We start from the raw sequence: 19,941 nt of genomic DNA on the forward strand, positions 1-19,941 counted from the left end.
TATTGTTTCATTTAAAAAGATATCCTAAAAAAAACAAAAGATTCATCAAACGAAACTATTCCTTATTCTTATTTAAACTTAAGATACTTAAAAAAAACCAGCAAAAACTCATAGATTTCTAATTTTCTAGGGTTCCGTACGTCGAAAGGAAAAACGGTACCCTTAGATTTCGCATTAAACACTTTTTTTTTACAAAACTAAATAAAACTATCTACTTAACAGTCTTTATTATACAATTTACGACAATACAAGCTTTCGCTCGCGAGTCCGTCCGCACGGAATTAAAAAACTTAATAAGTAACCTATGTGTTCTTCCAGACTATGCTCTACATCTGTATCTAATTTCATTAAGATCCGTACAGCCGTTCTGGAGATACCTTCTAACAAACATCCATCCATCAATCCATACATTTATAATATTAGTAAGTAGTATTACTAAAAACAGAGAGCAAGGGAGAGAGAGAGAGAGAGAAGAGCACTTACCTTGTATCTCTTCTCATTCCTGCTTGTATCTGGTTCATACATGACGACCGGAGACAGCACTCGGCTACTCTTCACCACTTCTTTTGGTGACTCGTACGCTGGCTCTCTTCTAGAAGATTCTATTTTCGTGTTCACTTCGGCGGGTTTCTTCATCTTCTGGTTCCTTCTAGAAGTTTCCACTCGTTTCTGTCGTGGTGTGGGCACTTTGGTGCGGGATGTTTGTGCTTTGGTCGGGGAGGGCAGCGCACTGGGTACCAGGCTCACATGACTCTGTTGAAGTTGAATTTACATTTTATATAACGTTTTCGAATTTCTTCATAGCTTGATTATAGTTTTTAATCGATCATTAAGCGACGGTTTCCGAGACTAAAATTTTTCACAAAACAGAGATAATGTTTTAAATTGGGATTTTTGTCTCAGAAACCAGAGTTAAAATAGTTACTCAGGGTTTAACCGATGTGTTTAAGTAGTATAGTCAGTCTTACCGTTGGTTTCTGAGGCTGAAAAATATCGTATAAAATTGAGAAAACGAGATAACGATATGTTTTACGGGGATTTTGGTCTCAGAAACCAACCATAAGTGATTTTTAATAATTTTTCTAACGTATAATAAAGTGTTACTGTTAAACGTACCGCAGTGACGGCCTCCACCATGGTACGGACATCTGCGTCATCACGTCGTGGCCGCACTTTGCTGCGTACAATTTTTTTAAATTTAAATATCAGTTAACACTGTCTCATTATATGTATACTTGCTGTCGTCTGCGGCTTCTTCCGTAAGGTATTAAAAAAATAGTAACCTATGTATTCTTCCAAATTATGTTCTACATCTGTACCAGATTTCAGTAAGATCCAAGCAGCTGATCTGGAGACATCTTCTAACAAACATCCATCCAAACATTAGCATTTATAATATTAGTAAGAAGTAAGATTAAAGTATACATTTCGCCTATGACTTCATAAGCGCAGAATTAAAAAAAATGGCCTGATTTAATCTCGTACAGATTGTCTCTTAAAAAAAACAAGATTTATTGTCAAAATGTAAATAATATGGTATACTAACATCGGTGACTTCCTCTTTACTTTGGGCGATGTCACTTTCCTGGGCATTTGCTTTTGACTTGTCTTACTGGTGGTGCTCGTCAACTTGTTGGCACTAAACAATAAAACTATCTAAATATATTGTTCCTATATATAACGAGTAAGCGGTCGGAACAGCGAAGCTACCTTTAATCGACAGGGGAGGGGACGCTCAGAAATCCTTCCCCTTCCTGTGCGTCCCCTCCTCTGTCAACTTCACTTCCCCGTCCCATCCTTTTCTTATAAAGAAAGAAGATTAAAATTATTACTATTAAGCAAAATAAAATCGACAAGGGAATTAAAAAAAACTTCACCTTGACAAACTATTCTTTGTTGAAGATGCCTTCGGTTTCAAGTTGATTCGAAGAGTTTCCAGCGAATACATTGACAGTTTACCATCCGCTCTGGACGCTGGAAGGAAAATGTTATATACAAAAGCAGCAATGAACCTAAAATATTTAGTACAAAAGTATACATTACTTACAAGTTTTTACGCCTGTAAACTTCTTTCCTCTGCCTCTGTGCGTTTTATTGCCGTTTCTCTGAAAGAATACACAAGTTATAAATTTGTAAACAACAAATAAATATACTAGCTGTCGCCCGCGACCCCGTCCGAGTGAATTCAAAAAAAAACTTAATTGCTAACCAATATGTTCTTCCAGATTATTCTATATTCATGCCAAATTACAGCGTAATCTATTCAGCCGTTCTGGAGATACATTCTAACAAACATCCATCCGTCCATTCATCCATACATTCGCATTTATAGTATTAGTAAGAAGTAAGATTTAATAAAAACAAAACGTAGTAATTAAATAATTATTTATCGAATCATTCACACATTCATTCACTCTTATCCGTTCATTCGTAGATTTATTTTAGAGCAGAGGAGGCACAGAAAAAGGACATTCCCCCTTCCTACCCACCTAAATCTGCTGTAGACACCTCCTGTTCCCACCCTTCCTAATAAGAAAAAGATAGAAAGCGGACTAAAATTACTCCTTCGTCTCATCAGACTGTATGGAATTATTTCACTTGTGTCTTCAGTAAGTGCTGGTAACAGTGTTAAATTGAGCGAAAGTTATGAACTTACATCATCTTCAACGTTCTTGATGAAGTCAGCAGTTCTCTGGTTATGTTTGGCAAGAGCTTCATCCAGCTTGTCACATGACAGCGCCAAGTTCTACAAAATGAATGCAAATGGTTAACTGAATGAATGACTAAGTGAATGAATGAATGATATGAATCCAAAACTATACTTAACTAGCTGTCGATCGCGACTCCGTGTGTGTTCTTCCAGACTATGTTCTACATCTATGTTAAATTCGTTTCATCCGTTGAACCATTTTGTAGATATCTTTTAACAAACAACCATCTACCCATACAAACATTTGCATTTATAATATTAGTAAAGTAAGTAGTGAATGACTGAATGACTCACATCAGCGTATAGATGTTTGATGGCGTGCTGGGCGGGCGGCGGTATCTCGCGCACCAGCTGGCCCAGCACCAGGCCAGCCTGAGACCCGTCTCCAATGCAGATTGTTTGACAGAACGACTTGTGAAACGCCTACAACATATAAAATAATTTAGGCTATTTGGATCACTGCCGATTCACCGATAGGCCTATCGGCTATTGATAAATCGGCAAAACGGTTTTTTTCATAATTGTTGTTCCTATGGATTGAATCGGCCAAATGGATTTTTTCCTTATTATTCTCTCTATGGATTCAATCGCCCGAATGGATTTTTGTAATTTTGATGACTATATCAGCTGAATAGGACATTTTTTTATTCTATTGACTGAATACAAATAAGATTATACAAGAATAACTCACGCAGTAAGCTTGCAGTATGTTCTGGTGGAGGGAGACAATACGCAGCATGTGCGCCTGCAGCTGAGTGTGCTGACCGTACGGCAGCTGGGAACTGCTGGTACGCTTCAAGTCATGGATCTGTATCCAGTTTGGATTACATTAAGAAACATATGCACGGAAAAAAAATATTTTTCCTTTCCATGCATCCTCTCATCCGGAAAGTCCACTTCCACTTCTCATCCTTTTCGTATAAGATAAAAGGTGGGAAGGGAAAGAAGAGTAAATAAGGCCTCCGGGACGCACACTCATCAGACTGCAGCGGAATAGCTTCCACTTGACGCCTGTCTTCTGTGTGTTCATGGTATTTCACCGGGTGAGCCGGGCCAAGTCGTGCGAAGATGTTAAAGCTCGCTCTACCACTGTTAAATGTGCTGTGTGTAATGCTTGAATATTTGTCCCTCACCTGTCGCTGCAACTGATAAACATGTATCCGACTGAACCTAGAATTGAATTCGGCAGATCTTTTTTGTATTTTCTTCAACTCTTCCGGATCTATGTTATATATATCAAGACGTTCTAATGAAGTGCTGTAATAAAATGAAATTTCACATCTCAATTTTTGTCAAACAGATGAAAGAGATGGATAATCATTAACACATGGCTCTCAAAGTTCACAGTAAAACACACAAGTTAATATTCTATATTCTTGTCTTTTTAAATACACAATTAAAAACTAATTTAATAATTTAAAGACTCTGAGTATGGCTATGAGTAATCTACATAATATGATGCCGCTCCAGAACACAAAAGTGAGGTAAAACAAGACCTCCCGGAGGCTGTTTGTTTGGGTTAATTCCATAAAATTTTAGCTGACTTCAAAAAGAAGAAGGTTCATCAATTTGTCAGTATTTTTTATAATTTATTATACAAAATGAAATATGGAAAATCGACTTTTAATTAGACGTCAAAGTTTTATGAAACATTCCATCTATATGTTTTATATCTATGGTAATATTTAACTCACATAATGCTGAGTATTTCTTCGGAGATCCTGACCCTTAGATCTTTTACTTTGGCGCAATATATACTATTTTCTAGAACACTATTTATATTTGTTGACTGAGGATTTGCTGCATTACCTGAAAAACATAACATATATGATATATGAAATCCTAAGAAAATTCCTACATCTTCTCTTTACACAACTACTAATAAAAGAAAAGATAATAAAAAAAAGGGATAACTATTCCTTTTCTTTCTTAAATCTTACTAATATTATAAATGCAAATGTTTGGATGTATGGATGGATTACTGGATATTTATTTAAAGATATCACCATAACGGATGCTCAGATCTCGTTTAAATTTGGCATAGATGTATAACATAGTCTGGAAGAACACATAGTCTACTAATCAGTTTTGTTTTTAACCTTATGCAATTGAAGTATTAATTATTTTGATCTGTAAAAATTTCTGAGAATCTCATATACAAATTAAAATATACATACATGTATCTTTTTCCGGTGTTGGTTTTGTTTCCATCGCCTGTTCTTCTATTTCTTCCTGTTTCTCTCTAACAGTGCACAGAGGACTACCCGCAGAATCATTTAATATTTCTTCATTAGCTAAATATTATCAGGGAATTACTATATCAAAGTTATTGTGCTATTTCCAAGTTTTTTTGTCTTTGAAACTTTATCACGTGTTCACTCTGACATAAAGAATACATCCCCACCGAGGGGTTGGAGCCTACCCTAAGTTAAGGATGATTAGGCCATAGTCAACCACGCTACAATATAAAGTTTGTTCAAAAGGTAAATAATAAAAAAAAAATTCTCATTAAAATTATAAGAGAAGGCTCTGTCTCCTGTAACATACTTTTAACTAGTTCAAGAGACAGATCCTCACAAATTTTGCAAAAGATGGTTTTTTTGTTCAAGAAAGAATTGTTAATAATATATGTATTCATTTATTTATCATGAGTATAGTACATTTCATATCCAAAATAAAAAATTATATTATACAAAATATTTTATTATTTATTATTATAAAAGAGAATGTTTAGATGTAAGAATCGATGTTTGTTAAAAAATATCTTGAGAATGGCTGCATGGATCTTGCTGAAATTTGGCATATAAGTAATCAAGTTTTTTTTATCATGTGCGAATGTTGTCTTGACGGAGAAATAGTTAATTAATTTCTAACCTGAAAACCCCTCATCATCTTTGTCCTCATGAAATATGTGGAATATGTTATCATCATCACATTTTTCATTTTCTGTGCTCTCTGTGGATACAGGACTTTCTTCACCAGGTGAAATATCTTCATCTTTTCCCTGAAAATATAAAAAAAATGTTCCTTTTGTTGTTCGTAATGGCTGCAAAACTAACATTTTGAAAACCTTTGCGGAAGAAAAAAACTTTTTACTAATGGTTTGAATTTTTTTTTTATAACAGAAGAGGGCAAAGGAGCAGTGGAACACCGAGGTGTTCAACAACGCCCATGGAAATCAGCAATACTAGGGACCTGCAGATGCATTGCCGGCCTTTTAAGTGGTGATAAGCTCACTTCTTGAAGGACCCTAAGTCGTAGCGGTTTGGAAATCCAGCCGAGGACAGACAAAATTACAAAATTAAAATTACATTGAATTACAAAACCACAAAATAAATCAAAAAGCTTAGACAAAAATACTCATAAGAAAACAGTGAAAACTCTTAGTGAAATTTCTCAATACTTTTCTTACATTTGTTTCATCTTCTGTTTTGTTTTCTTTCTGTTGTACCTTTTTTAAATGATTTTGCAATAATTCATTCAAACAAGATTCTGAGAGTTGTTCAATAAATTGATATGGATCACCTGAAATCATAATGTTTTGTTCTTATATTTCTTACACAAAATTATCTTACTTATATTATAAATGCAAATGTTAAGATGGAGGCTTCTTTGAAGGTTCCTCGGAAACAGCTTCAGGGTTTTTGTTGATATTTTGCACAGATGTAGAACATAGTCTGAGAGAACATATAGGCTACTTATTATGTTTTAACCAAATTGGGAAATGTTATATCAAGATGCAAAAGTCAGAAATAGTTGTAGATAAAAGCCTATAGAGCTGCCTATAAGTAGAGTATACTTACTATACTTTGTGACTGCCTCTGGATTGGAATCTCAAAATGGAGTTATGTGTATACAAGTTATAAATGTTAGATATGAAATTTTTATAATGAAAATATCTTACTTTCATAAACAGTCCGCACAATATCCTGCTCTTCAATAAATTCATTCCATATTTTTTCTTCTTGCAGCTTTACCCGTTCACGTCGGTTCGATCTCCATGCTCTCTCTAGCTCGCTGTCTTCTACGTACTACCAATAAGAAAATAAATAGTTTTTAACACTTGAATTTCTTAGAAATATTACTTTTTCGGATTTAACGTTGCTATTAGGTTAAAAAACAAGTTTAAATGAAAGGACACAGATTGGATGAGAGAAGGATAACGTTAAATATCTTGTATTTACGTAAATACAAATTTTTAAAAGAGATTTAGCATACCTGTAAATCTAAACCTTTAATTTTGACCTCCGTTCCCGGCATAAATGAAAATCCTCTTATGGAAGTTTCCATATCAGACATCATAATTATAATATCCAGTTGTAAGTTCGCCTTTGATATTTATTGTAAAAACCAAGCCATTATATTTTTATAAAACAGTGTAAACCAAATTTGAAAACAATTGTGACATATTCGAATTTTGTTGTACGTTCGGATACTCGCTTAAATTTTCAGTTGCTTCATTTTCAGTTATAATGCAGGAGAATAATAAATATAAAGCAACATAAATAATCAATAACCGTAACAAATTCTTTCATTAATTTAAGAAAATCTGAAGAAATTTTGTACTCCTAAACAAGTTCTTTAATCAACACCAAAAACATGATACGTGATATAGATGGCGTGATTGTTGATTTTTCATTATAATTATACATCCGTTTTATTGCGCAGTTTTCCCGCCAAAACTGTTTGAAAGTTTGCGAAGAATTAATGAAACATATTTTAACAAGGATAAAATTTAAAATTATAGTAACACACAAAACTACTTTCATATATGAGTTGTCCAATTTGATAAATTATTGTAATAAACTCTTATGGTTACTTAGCAACAACATAACCTATAAAATCAATCATTGATGTGATTGTGGGTCGAGTCTTAGGAAAAATTAAGGATTTTACACATATATTATAAGCAAAAGCCTTTATAAAGAAGTAATTTATATAAGAATAGATTGATAACAATCTTCCGATCGATGTGTGGTATTAAAGCTAAATGATATTCAGTACGAGGCCCACGTTGAATATGGGAGCACCTATAGCCCCTGTTTTGAAACCATTAAATCGTTTATCACAATGGAGTCAATTCACTCCCTTACCTACAACAAATTTAGATGCGACGTGTGATATTAAAGTGGTAAGCAATTTTCATTCAATAGTTATTAGTTGCCGCAACACAAACATATCCTTTGTATATTTTTCAGAGTATTATGGTTACTTTAATTTATTTTGGTAGCAACTATAATTATGTTTAATTATTAACAATCTTAGTTCTAGGAAACTAAATAATTAAAATATAATCTTACTAAATAAATATGGTTACTAAAATACTCGCTTATTGTAGATTTCTCTCACCTTGAACATAAGAATTCTGAGGGCGGCTGTTATTCATTTAATAATGATTGTATATTATTAATATGAAAGTTATAAAAACCTATCGCGGCTGTGACCAAATATAATAAATTATAAAAAATATTACTTTTTTTATATCATAAGGTCGCAATTGTATATGCGTTGCCTACGGGCTCTACCACTGATACTGCTTTTAATAGATCTACAATAAATCTAATACCTGAATAATCTTGGCTGAAAAAGGTATAGTTTTTTTGTCACTGATAATTTTAGAAAAAAAATTCCCTGCATAAAATTTTTTTAAGCACTATTTTATTTCCACTTTGCAGGATTTAGTATCAATTATAACATTTTTTTATAATTTGAACTACTGCAATACATCTTGATTTAATAGAATTACTGCGAATGATTTCACTTGACATATATACAAAGAAATGGAAATGGAATTTGATTCAAAATACTTTTGGAATAAGAGTTAAATTCGTATTTTCTACTTAAAATGGAAAAAATTATATTTGTGACGGCTTTTACTATGGAGACATTATGTAGGCATACTATATCAAACGAAAAGATTTCCAGCATAGATTTAAAGGTAATATATTTTTTAGGGTTCAGGCAGAATTATTGCCGTGTACTGGAGTTAAAATCATTTATCTAGGATATATTTGCTTGTTTAGAATAATTTTAAAACCTTTTGTCTGTCTGACAGCAAGTCGCGTTTGTTCTTGGTAAACTTCAAAATGGCTGGACCGATTTTCATGGGATTTTGATTGGAGGGTAGATACATGCAGCTATATAAAAGGCTACTTTTCTTTATTCTGCGGTGACGAGGTCGCAGGTGACCACTCGTTCAATAAAACTAACAGTAGCAGCATGTGCAGACGAACATACTACACGTTAAGGTTAGGATACTCTATGGTGTTATCCCATCTTCTATGTAAACCATTCGGAGTTTTCCGAGTAGAATGAGCTATCACCCTTCAGCTAGGTGTCATGAAAACTGGACACGGCGGTTGGCAGTGCGCCACAGATGGCTAATGACGGGCCCCGTGACTCAGCGCACAGGTTGCGACCAAGCTACGTTCGATCGATACCTCACCCCCGCGCATTCCCCGCAGCACCCCGCAATCGCCGGGCCACCTCCCCGCGATCTCTCCGGCACACCCCACGCCGCGCACTCCGTGGCCCATGCAGACAGACCGCGAGCATCCATCGCGCTGGTCGAACGTACCATCAGGTCACTGGTTCAAGGTCACGATCGCATCGTCTCCGAAATAGTTGCAAATCGAAGTGTTTTCGCGCTCGTTTTGATTTTATTTTTAATTATTACGGCGCGGCTGAAGGCCGCTCCCATTCGTCGTGCACATGCCGACTAGCTCGTGCAATCGCGCGCGCGCCGCAACGTAGATCAAAACAAGATATTTGTTGCAACGTATCTTGATTTTTCCGTGCTGCAATGGCTTCCAAGGTTCTCGTTCCGACTTCTCCCTTCGCCAAACTGCAGGTGAGCAAGGGTTAAACGTATCTTAGGCAAACATAGGACGTTCCCACCTACAAAGTATAACTAAATAATTTGTTAGTGTCTTGTAATCTTCTTATATGTAACAAATTTCCAATTAGAATAACACTTATATTCTTTCTTACCAGTATTTTTACATTTAACAGCAACTAGTCTATTTTTCTTAATGCGCAGTTTTACCATTGCGAATGTTATCTTTTGTGTTATATTTATGTATCGTAAGACAATAATATACGTAAACAGTATAATTAAAGAATTTATAATCGCAATAGCAGCAAAATTGGATATAATTGAAATTCACAAACACATCTCCATTGTTGCAAGTCAGCGTTTAGGGCAGGTCAATAACATGATGGGGAAAAAACCCATTGTATCGAAAGGGGGTTTTCCATTTTCTTCAATTAACTATTCAAGTTTTAATTTATGTATGAACTGATGATTACTACATGTAGATAGAGTTTTATACTTCTTTAAAATAAATAACTAATCCAGGTTTAACAATTTTTCACGCTATTTTTCTTAATTTCCTCGTTGATATTTTCCTTTTTTAAATGTACTTCCCGATCATTAACAACTTACCTTACCTTCCTTTCTCTTTGTGGGAAATGAATAAAGAGAGATTTTTCAAAGGTTTTCCATCTCTTCGAAAAGCTGAGTAGTTTTCTATATTTTAATTTGGTATAATAAACGCTTGTTTCAAAAATTGCACATGTAATAATTTCAAAATCTTAAATGAAATACGAAACTTTCAAAAACATATAATCTATCAAATCGATTAACGAAATTTAGTATCCGCCTGTTTATTTTGATATAATAAATGCATAACTCTGAATTTTTTCTAGGCAAAGTTTCTATGAAACTATTACTCATGACCTCGTTCCTTTGTCTTCATCGTATTCAAAATTGAATAGTTATGTGCTTGTCTATTGACTCGTACCTCTTGAATTTGAAACAGACTTCTAGGCATTTAAATTTTCCAATGAATATAATATGTTTACGGCAGCTGGTATACAAATATCAAACTGATATACAACTATCCGCTAGATATCTATTTAACTAATTAACTGAAGAGGTCTTTGATGTTAGCCTCTTTTGTAGGAAGAAAAAGAACGCACCTTTGTTTAAGAGATACTTGAAAGATCAACTCCAATTGCCATATCATTATTATATGGATGGTTTGTAAATTGCCCACCAATTTCTGACTTTTGTGGATGACGCTATAATTAATATTCAAAATTATTCTGCCTTGGTTTGGCTATCAGGATTCAGGCTGCAGTCTTCCGATCTTTAATAGCTGTCAAGTTGAACTATTACTGATAAATTAAATTAGGTACAGTATTGCAGCGAAAGTGCCTTGGCCAGACAATAAGAATCTTTACCGTCCGCGGACATGACTCGCTTGGACAGTTTAGGATTTGGACCATACAAAGGATGGCCTTCGTCAATGAACGTTTTCTTACGAGTTCACTTTACGCAGTTCTCCTCAACTGTTGCCACACAATAGTTAAAATCTTGCTTAAAATTTCCAGGTGAAGAAGTCACCCCCAGAAGCAGCATCCAGCGGTTTCTTCGTCGGCGCAGACGCGGGCGCGCGTGTTGCCCATCTGGAGCACAGCGTGCGCTTCCTGCAAGAGCAGCACCGACAGATGTTGAGCGGGCTGCACGCTGAGATAGAGGCACTACGAGAAAGGAATCGAGGTAAATACCAGGACTGTATTCAACAATACTGAGACATTAAACAAAGTTATTTTTTTTTTGTTTGCCAATCTGGCAAACGAGCGAGCGGCCACCTAAAATCGCTGAAATAGCGAAGTGACCGTTGCCCATAGACAATTGCATATGCGTTACCTACCTTTATTCGACGGAGGAGAGGATGCACAGAAACAAAATGTTTTCCTTTTCCATGCATCCTCTTCTCATCGGAAAGTCCGCTGCCACTTCTCATCCTTTCCTTATAACAAAAATGGTGGGAAGGGAAAGAGGACTAAATTAGGCCTCCGGGACGGACACTCATTAGACTGTAGTTGGAATAGGTTCCACTTGACGCCTGTCTTCTGTGTGGTTGTGGTATTTCACCGGGCTAGCCGAGACAATTCGTGCGAAGATGTTCTTCAGAAGAAGGAAAGTATTCAACAAGACTGAGCCACCAATCTTGACGATTATATAAAGAGTATAGGAAGCAAGATTCGTGATATTTAAACATTGTTTTTGTATTTGCGTGATTAAAAATATGAATTTTATTACCATTTCTAACGGCATTCCAGAATATAAAACTGTTGGTATATGTTTTATTAAATCAGCTAATCTCTGAAATGGCTGGACCGATTTTGACAGGACTTCTATTGGTAGGTAGCTTATGTAATAAGGAGTAACTTAGGCTACGTTTATTTTAGAAAAAAAAAAAATTCTTAGAAAAATTAAGTGTGTCCAGTACCGCGCGCAGCTCAAATACAATATTTCACGCGAACACAGCTAGTTATTAAAAATGTTAAAAGGAAAATTCTAATTGTAGATTTCCATTTCCGAACACTATAGAAATATAATATCAGGGGCTTCCGAAGCCATTGCAAGCGTTTCGCTTCGCACGCTTTATGCAACGCGAGTACGTTTGTAGATGGGATCAAAATCCAGTAATGAATATGCATGAGTTAACGTAACCGACTAATTGACTCGCGTTGCCAAACAAATTGTTGTGTAATTAAATCTGGAGTAACGTATATTTACATTTTTTAATGTACAAATAAACATACTTAATTTCAAGTAGCTATTTTAATAATATTTTCTTGTATTTCAACATTTGGGGATAGAAAAAGATTTTGTTTCTACGAATGATGATGTCATTTTAATTATATCTGGTTTTAATAATTACCATTAGCTATAGAAAAAAAAATGTTTCGTATACGTGTTTTTCGGCGTTAAGTGCACTACGAAAGTAATTTTGCAAATATTATAAGTCCGAATGTTTAGTTGGTTGGATGGATGTTTGTTGGAAAGTTTTTCCAGAATAGGCTGCATGGATCTCGCTGAAATTCGTCATTGATGTGGATAGTCTGGAGGAACACATAGGCTACTAACTTTTTTTTTTATTCCCCGTGGACGGAGTCACAGGCGTCAACTAGTTGATATTTTCCCTAAATTACGAGAGTGACCGGTAAATCAATATTTCGATCGTGGGTGCATCAGAATGAATCATTTGTTTCACCTCGAGTTACTAAGCTGCAATTGCATTGTTTGGAGTGCATGATATCACCCGCTCTTACGATATTCGAGAATCCACGTCTCTAAAGGTGCTATCACACTGAGGGGATAAAATATTAAAATCAATATTTTGTTGTGGCAACTTGAAAAAAATATATTCGTCTCTTTTATTCGTTTATGAGAAATGTGAAATAATATGTTTTGCATGGATGTTTCGGCTGTGGAAAACTTCGATTAGTTTTCAGTGTCTTTAAATGTAAAGGAGCGCCTACACTGTAAACTATATTTTAGAATATTAATATAAATCATTTTACTGTTTGAAATAACTAAATGGAAACGACAAACGTAGGAAAATGCTTAGTTATATTATGCAAAATATTTTTCCAAAAAGTATAAAAGTAAACACAAAGGTAACTTCGGTCACCTTCCATTGAATTTGGTTATTATGTGAAAATTCTCAAAACTGGTTATTAGTTACCATACAAAAACATTGTAACAATGAATCATACACACAAAGAAAGTACATATTATCTTTTATTTATTCCAGATCTTCAGTTTCAACTAATTTTCAACAAAGATTCTGCACCAAAATCCAGTGCTACAATCGGTGACGAGCCCGCGGTGATTAACGAGGTAATTAAGCTAAATGCTTATTTTTATATAGACAAGAAGTATTGATCTTCAGCCTTCATCTAGCGCCAAATACAGCTTTAAGTTCATAATGAGAACTTCTTTATATGTGTGTAGGAGGTACAGTCTCTGCGCGTGGACGTGTGCCGCTTGGAGCGCGAGGCGGCGGCGGCGCGCGGCGAGGCGCGGGCAGCTGAGGCCCGTGCCCTGCAGCTGCAGAAGCAACTGGACGCCCTCACTGTGTACTGCTCTTTATACATACCTCTCTTTCGCTTCTGTACTCCTAGTACTTTTTTCCTTTCATAGAAAGTCTCCTAACAAGGATACTTTTATTGTACAAATACTAAGTTGTGTCCAAAACCTTACGAGTTTTTTTCATCTTTGACCTCCTTCTTGGACACTTGGCTCATGTATTCTGTAGGAAGCTGAAGACACTAGATTGCCGGTCGGGCGAGGGCGAGGGCGAGGGCGGGGGCGAGGCAGAGAGCGGCGCGGGTGGCGGGAGTGGGGGCGGGGGCGAGAGCCGGGGCACGCTGCGCGCGCGGCTTGCGGACGCGGAGAGGCTGGTGCGGCGGCTGCGCGGCGACGCCGAGCGCCAGCGCAGAGAGGTACACGCCGGCGCAGCGGCCGCGGCGGCCCCGGGCGGCGCGGTCACGAACCTCTTGTTCGACGGCGCCGCCGCCCGACACGCACACGTACGTCGCACGCCGCAAACACGCGTATACCTCGCGCTCTACCGGCAACACGAAGCGCTGTGTAGTGCTACGTTATATATAGTGCTACGCCGGTCTTACGCAGCGCTAAACCACATTTTAATTGTTGTGTTATGTTGCAATATAACACATCTAGCGCTACGAGACGCTATGTAACGCTACATCACAACTATTGCTAAGTTTTAATACATCACATCTAATGCTACGTGCAGTATTGTAGCGCTACGACACATCTCTTGTATTGAGGCATTACGTAGCACTTCATGTCATATGCTACGAATCACTACGCAACATTAATAAATAGAATTAAATTATGACACTTTGAGCTATTTTGCTCCCTAATTTTCATCTTATTAATGATATAATTGAACGCTACAATGTGATGTAGCGTTCGCAGCGCAGTGCTACACGTCGCTACACAGCGCTTTATGACTGTGTATGATTGCGCTAATTGTCATAAAACGCTAATGTACAAAACAAATAATGTGTGTCATTAACAAAGCTAGACAAAGAAATGATTTTATATAACTCTATAGTACTAAATGTAATAATAAAAATTAGGGAATTCTTTTAACATACGTTTTGTTAATTTTCAATTACACAATATTTATGTACTCAATATCAAAAATTATGTATGTACATATCTATATTAACTTCATTATCTTGGCACACATAAAAACGAATACAAAAGTACATATATGAGTCATACAGCGCAATAACTATATACTATATATTTGCACTATTTACTATATAAAGACTAAATATTATTGGCGGATTGCGACGGACGATCGTATTTATAACATTTTAATAGTTTTATTTTATAACACTGTATGTATTTATTTTTTAGTATTATTGTACTTTCCATGCAACCATATCCTACATATCAGCCTTATATTATATATCTAAAACTCGCACTATCTATTAGTAATGAGTAGTATGTTTTTAAACTTTGTTACTATATAAATAGTTTAAAATCCGAATACTTACTACCTTTAAGTGTGTTGATGCCCTTATAATGTTCCTCAGTAGTCTTATTGTGTTTCTGTTACATAATTCTCCGACGTAGTGTGTAGGTACCCTTACTGTGAACCTAACATTCTTGGCATATATAGCTGTCTCTTTTTTTCCAAAGACGATAAGAGAGATGACATGATTGATATTGTTTCGACAGTCAAAACACATAGTTATATTGACTTACAGCTGCAATGTATGAAGAACTCACTCCAGGCGACCGTGCGCGCCGGCGCCTTCGATAGTTTCGGCTTCCAGAACACTTACGCCTTCCCTCCCATGCAGGACTACTGGGTTGACACATTAGCTGAGTGAGTTGGAACATAGTACTACGAAACTACGAAATAATTGCGGAAGTCCTTGAGTGGCGGCCGCGGGAGTGCACTGGATGCGGTCGGCACGGGACCGGGAATTGTGGCAATCGAAGGGGGAGGCCTACGTCCAGCAGTGGACAAATTTAGGCTGTTTAAGATGACTACAAAATTATAGAGCGGTTTAGTGTTAAAATAAATATATACTTCTTCCCAAGACTCGCGCAATGTATTTATGTATGTTGGTTTGTTTGTAAATTCTTTGTGATCGTCTGTAGCCTAAATGATTGATTCATTGTTGACGAGTGAGGTGTAATTTGCTTCCTAATTTAACGCAATGATTCAGAGGGATTAGCTAAAATTATACAAAATAAAAGTGGCATAATCTTATAAGAAATGTTTTTGAATACAGAGAGGTGCCGCGCGGGGGACGACGGCGTCCCCTGGCTCTACCGGAGCTGGTGCCACATAGAGCTACTATATTTGCCAATCGTAAGTATATAAACATACTAAAACCGATATACAGTCTCAAAGATTGTCTTGGTTACTTTAAGCCAGATATATGTCTTCAAAGATCTTGGCGGCTTAAAGTCATCGACGCATCTCGCAATACCCTACCCCCGCGTCCCGCTGCGCCTCAAATTTTGATGTGCGACTCACGCGAATTTAGAGCCGCTAAGATATTTGAAAACTTTTATACCTTTTACAAGCTTGACCAAATCTTAGACACAACTTATAAATAACGTTTAAATATTTTAATCTTATTGGCATATTGTCAATTTATAAAAGCAATTCTTTGTAATATTATTTATTAATAATTTCGTTGCCACAGATTTGTCTGACGACAACTCATATATGAAAAAGTTGGCATGTACGTTAGTACGATGATATGAAATTGTGATTAGTATAAAGTATTATGTAACTATCCAGCTCATGCACGCGGGAGAAGTTACGGATATGAGAAGAGCAAAAAAACGTCAGTGACCAACGGCGATACTGTTAATGGGAAGCCGGCTGAAGAACATCATGGTGAGTTATAAAAACATCGCAATATACGAACACACATAAATTACACATTTTTTTTTATTCACAACGATCTGTTAAAGTCATTTTTTTATTCTTACATTATGTAGAATATAAAATCAATAAAATACTTAAATTATTCAAAGTTTCGTGAGACATTATACTAAACTGATATATAAACACGGCTGAACACTCACGTAATAATACCAGTACCACTCATCCTGATGAAGGGCCCCCGATGGGCTCCAAACTAGTCGGTGCCGCCACCGGACGTATATACGTGAGTGTTTAGCCGTGTTTATATATCAGTTTAATAAAAATACTATTTAAAAAACTTGCAACATATTTTTTAATTTTTGAACTCTTTGTTGCCAAATGGTTAAGTTTGATTAGATTAACATGAGAGGTAAAAGCTACATAGAGGTAGACGTCATGATATGATAACCGAGAGTACGCATAGGAAGAGGAAATATTCTGTTTCTGTACATCTCTGACTCTACATTTGCGGATGTCTATGGGCAGTCGCTTCGCCATTTCCACAGATATAATTGGCCGTTTTCGCCACCTTATAATATAAAAAAACACATTCTCAATAGTTTATGGAGTCTGTTTGGATATTACACTGTATTTTTATTTTAATGCACTTTAGATTTTATTTTATTTTTAAAATAGTGTGTGCAAGCTATCCTGTTATATGTGTAGTTGAAATAAGGTAATTGTCAGAGTTATTCCTTAAACATAAATTGAATTTATCAAAATTATAGACATGTCAAATTGTACGTGTTATAGCAATCATATTTTCATTGTTAGGAGCAAATTTATTTGTTTATTTCAGAACAGACCCGATTAAAAGAGTTAAGCACTGACAATTTATCGAAAAAGAATGATAAAAAAGTGGACTCTATGGTTACGTATCCAGAGTTGAAAATTGTGGTTACAAAAATAATACCACACGGAAAGGGTGAGGCTACAATAAGCTTGTATATTCATCCCCCACTGGTAAACTGTGGGAAGTAGCAAATATCAGCTTTAATCAAACTCACCCAAGAAATAATATTAACAACGAAAATAATCATTCCTTTGGCAAATACCTTTTAACTAAATTAGTCTTTATGCTTTTTAATTTAACAATGTGTGTGTTTATTTTTGGTACTAAAAGAATTTGGATAATAAGAATCGTTACACATTTCAGTATTAAAAATTAATAGCTTCGCATATGGCAACACATAAGATGCCTGGTTTACATGATGCCAGTACACTAAGACAGTAGCGGTCAAAATCAGCGCTGGCATAAAACTGATATAACAAACATTAACTGGCGCCATAACTCACTGCATTGACTGACTCCCATACAGTCCATGCAAGAGCTACTGCACTGGTATAGTATAAACCAGACATTAAACGTAAAAAACTTTACTTTGACACTTGATTTAACAGCCTTACATGCTTATAAGTGATAAGGAAATAAGAGATTATTTTAAATTCGTCTAAACTAAAGGCCTACAAGGTCTGATAAAATCCTAGAAATACGCTGTTCTTTGCTTTCTACATTCAAGTATCTTTTGTATATAACGACATCGCATGCCTAGTGTAGCTTAATGCTTTATGAATTAACAAATTTAAAACTACAAAATATGGTTATGTCTTCATAGTTAGTGTGTATTGGTATTACATTGATATCAGGTCGATGCGATTTGCAGTGAACGTGACGGGTGCGGGTGGTGCGGGGGGTGCGGGTCCCGCAGGGGAGGCGCGCCCCCGCCCGCGCCGCCACCACCGCAAGCACGCCACAGACCACACGTAACCTATCATACCTACCAAACTATATGTCTCAATTATCCATGACACTGACCTCTGTATTCCATGGGATAGGCTGTAAGCCGTGGTATTTTGTGCCTATTTGATTATCGCCATTTTGGCGATGACGGTAGCGATGTTGGAAACTCGAACTAATTGGAGGAAGAATTAGCCGATAATAACTTCAGTTGGCGCTTTAAATTCTGAATTAAGAAAAGCTGTCATTTCTAAGTACTGACTATGTAGCGGATATCTAGAGGTCAGTGATCTATGACGATAGACCAATGTAAAACACCACGTCTTTGAATTAGTACCATTTTAATTTATCGTGTTTTCATAGGTGCATTTACGTAGTCTAAAATAGACAATGTTGTGTGCGTAAAGCACTTAACAATTGCAATGATTTATCGATTATTTTGCTCAACAGAATTTGTTTTGATTACTATTGTTGCACATATTACCGTTGACTTTTTTTTGACGTTACAATGACAATTATTTTCCCGCGCTGTCAAACAGATAATGACATTACGATCAAAGACTATGTATTGTTTTTTATTTGTTGTTAATTATTGTTAATCTGCGCTTTGTGCCGTTCATTTTTGTTTCTTATTTTAAATAAGAAATTTAAAAAGATGGAAATGGTGACATAAAATGGTAAGTTGTATTTGGAGATCATAGACATACAGTGAAACAAAAGCGAAACGCACACACAAATGTCGTTAGTTCTCGAAAGTTTAAAAATTACTTATGATATGTCAATTGTATAATAGAAAAAAAGTTTCAAAATAATAGATGATGTATATGAAAAAAATCTGATATCAAATTTTGTAGGAATCATTTGGAATAATAAGAGTAATCGTTTATCACGCATATGCCTTCCCTTTCCACCCATTTTTAAATGTATATTCGATAATTATTTAATGTGCTCAATATTATATTTTTTCCTTTATAATAGTATGATAATCATTCCAAAATTAACTATTTACTGCTGCAGGAATTCCACAAAACACGATATTCCATCTCCACGAAATATGAAAGTTGTGAAAAGTATGATGTAAGACAGGATTTTGACTGCTGGACCATCAGAAAACTAATTGTCATCGGTTTCACTTCAGAGAGAATGAAAGAGATGGCAATATGTTTCGGCATTCAAAACCGACGGTTATAATTGCGCGCGGAAATCTTTTAACATTGATTAAAAACATCTTGTTCACATAAGCGGCATGACATTTTAATGTACAAGTTTCTAGTCATTTAAAAACCATAGAGTAACAAAGATTATGTAATTAAAATATGTTAAACTTGGTACATTTCTTACAAATAATATTAATCCAAGTTCATGTATCCATTTTAACTGTAAAATACTATTTTTATTCTATAAAAAGAACTTTCTCTATGTGACATTGCACTGTTTCTCATAACTTTAATATAATCATTCCAATTTATTATTTTTTAATTGATAGAAAGTTTCGAGAACGCGTTTTTGTGCCGCTAGTGTGAAAATTAGTCCTTAGCTACATTTATGAGAGTGATTGTAAACCTTCGAAACGCTATATTTGTAGCCTTATCCATATTAATCTAATTAATAAATTATATAACTATAATTATTGATATATTAATATATTTATTGCGATTCTATTCGTGTTTTCTTTCAACCTATCCTTTAGTATAAACATTACTACT

The 19,941-nt window shown here is 35.6% G+C and overlaps 2 protein-coding genes across 2 annotated transcripts in view; one reads left to right on the top strand and one right to left on the bottom strand.

The window, feature by feature from the left end:
* The window catches only part of LOC106115476 (uncharacterized), a 35,751-nt gene extending 28,613 nt beyond the window's left edge, over window positions 1–7,138 (bottom strand). Inside the window, exons 1-15 of the mRNA XM_013308870.1 lie at window positions 6,929–7,138; window positions 6,615–6,741; window positions 6,123–6,235; window positions 5,585–5,714; window positions 4,888–5,004; window positions 4,405–4,519; window positions 3,844–3,967; window positions 3,402–3,518; window positions 3,005–3,133; window positions 2,657–2,746; window positions 2,048–2,105; window positions 1,878–1,974; window positions 1,547–1,639; window positions 1,117–1,177; window positions 484–753 (exon numbers count right to left, since the gene is read on the bottom strand). Coding sequence (XP_013164324.1) covers window positions 484–753; window positions 1,117–1,177; window positions 1,547–1,639; window positions 1,878–1,974; window positions 2,048–2,105; window positions 2,657–2,746; window positions 3,005–3,133; window positions 3,402–3,518; window positions 3,844–3,967; window positions 4,405–4,519; window positions 4,888–5,004; window positions 5,585–5,714; window positions 6,123–6,235; window positions 6,615–6,741; window positions 6,929–7,012 — 1,725 coding nt within the window. The 5' untranslated portion in view covers window positions 7,013–7,138. The remainder of the gene's footprint in view (window positions 1–483; window positions 754–1,116; window positions 1,178–1,546; window positions 1,640–1,877; window positions 1,975–2,047; window positions 2,106–2,656; window positions 2,747–3,004; window positions 3,134–3,401; window positions 3,519–3,843; window positions 3,968–4,404; window positions 4,520–4,887; window positions 5,005–5,584; window positions 5,715–6,122; window positions 6,236–6,614; window positions 6,742–6,928) is intronic.
* Window positions 7,139–9,247: 2,109 nt separating this feature from the next.
* Window positions 9,248–19,894, top strand: LOC106115411 (uncharacterized). Its single transcript, XM_013308765.1, has 10 exons — window positions 9,248–9,560; window positions 11,105–11,273; window positions 13,321–13,406; window positions 13,521–13,645; window positions 13,825–14,098; window positions 15,317–15,438; window positions 15,851–15,930; window positions 16,369–16,467; window positions 17,297–17,422; window positions 18,162–19,894. The coding sequence occupies exons 1-10, from the start codon at window positions 9,513–9,515 to the stop codon at window positions 18,263–18,265; spliced, it is 1,233 nt and encodes a 410-aa protein (XP_013164219.1). The 5' UTR covers window positions 9,248–9,512; the 3' UTR covers window positions 18,266–19,894.
* The last annotated feature ends 47 nt before the right edge of the window (window positions 19,895–19,941 follow it).

Source organism: Papilio xuthus, unplaced genomic scaffold, assembly GCF_000836235.2.
Source record: "Papilio xuthus unplaced genomic scaffold, Pxut_1.1 DF827789.1, whole genome shotgun sequence".
NCBI classification, from domain to species: domain Eukaryota; kingdom Metazoa; phylum Arthropoda; class Insecta; order Lepidoptera; family Papilionidae; genus Papilio; species Papilio xuthus.

Coding starts and splice junctions, on each gene's coding strand:
- LOC106115411 (XM_013308765.1), top strand. CDS start 9,513: ATGGCTTCCAAGGTTCTCGTTCCGACTTCTCCCTTCGCCAAACTGCAG. Junction 13,407..13,520: donor AGCCCGCGGTGATTAACGAG/GTAATTAAGCTA, acceptor ATATGTGTGTAG/GAGGTACAGTCTCTGCGCGT. Junction 15,439..15,850: donor TGGGTTGACACATTAGCTGA/GTGAGTTGGAAC, acceptor TTTTGAATACAG/AGAGGTGCCGCGCGGGGGAC.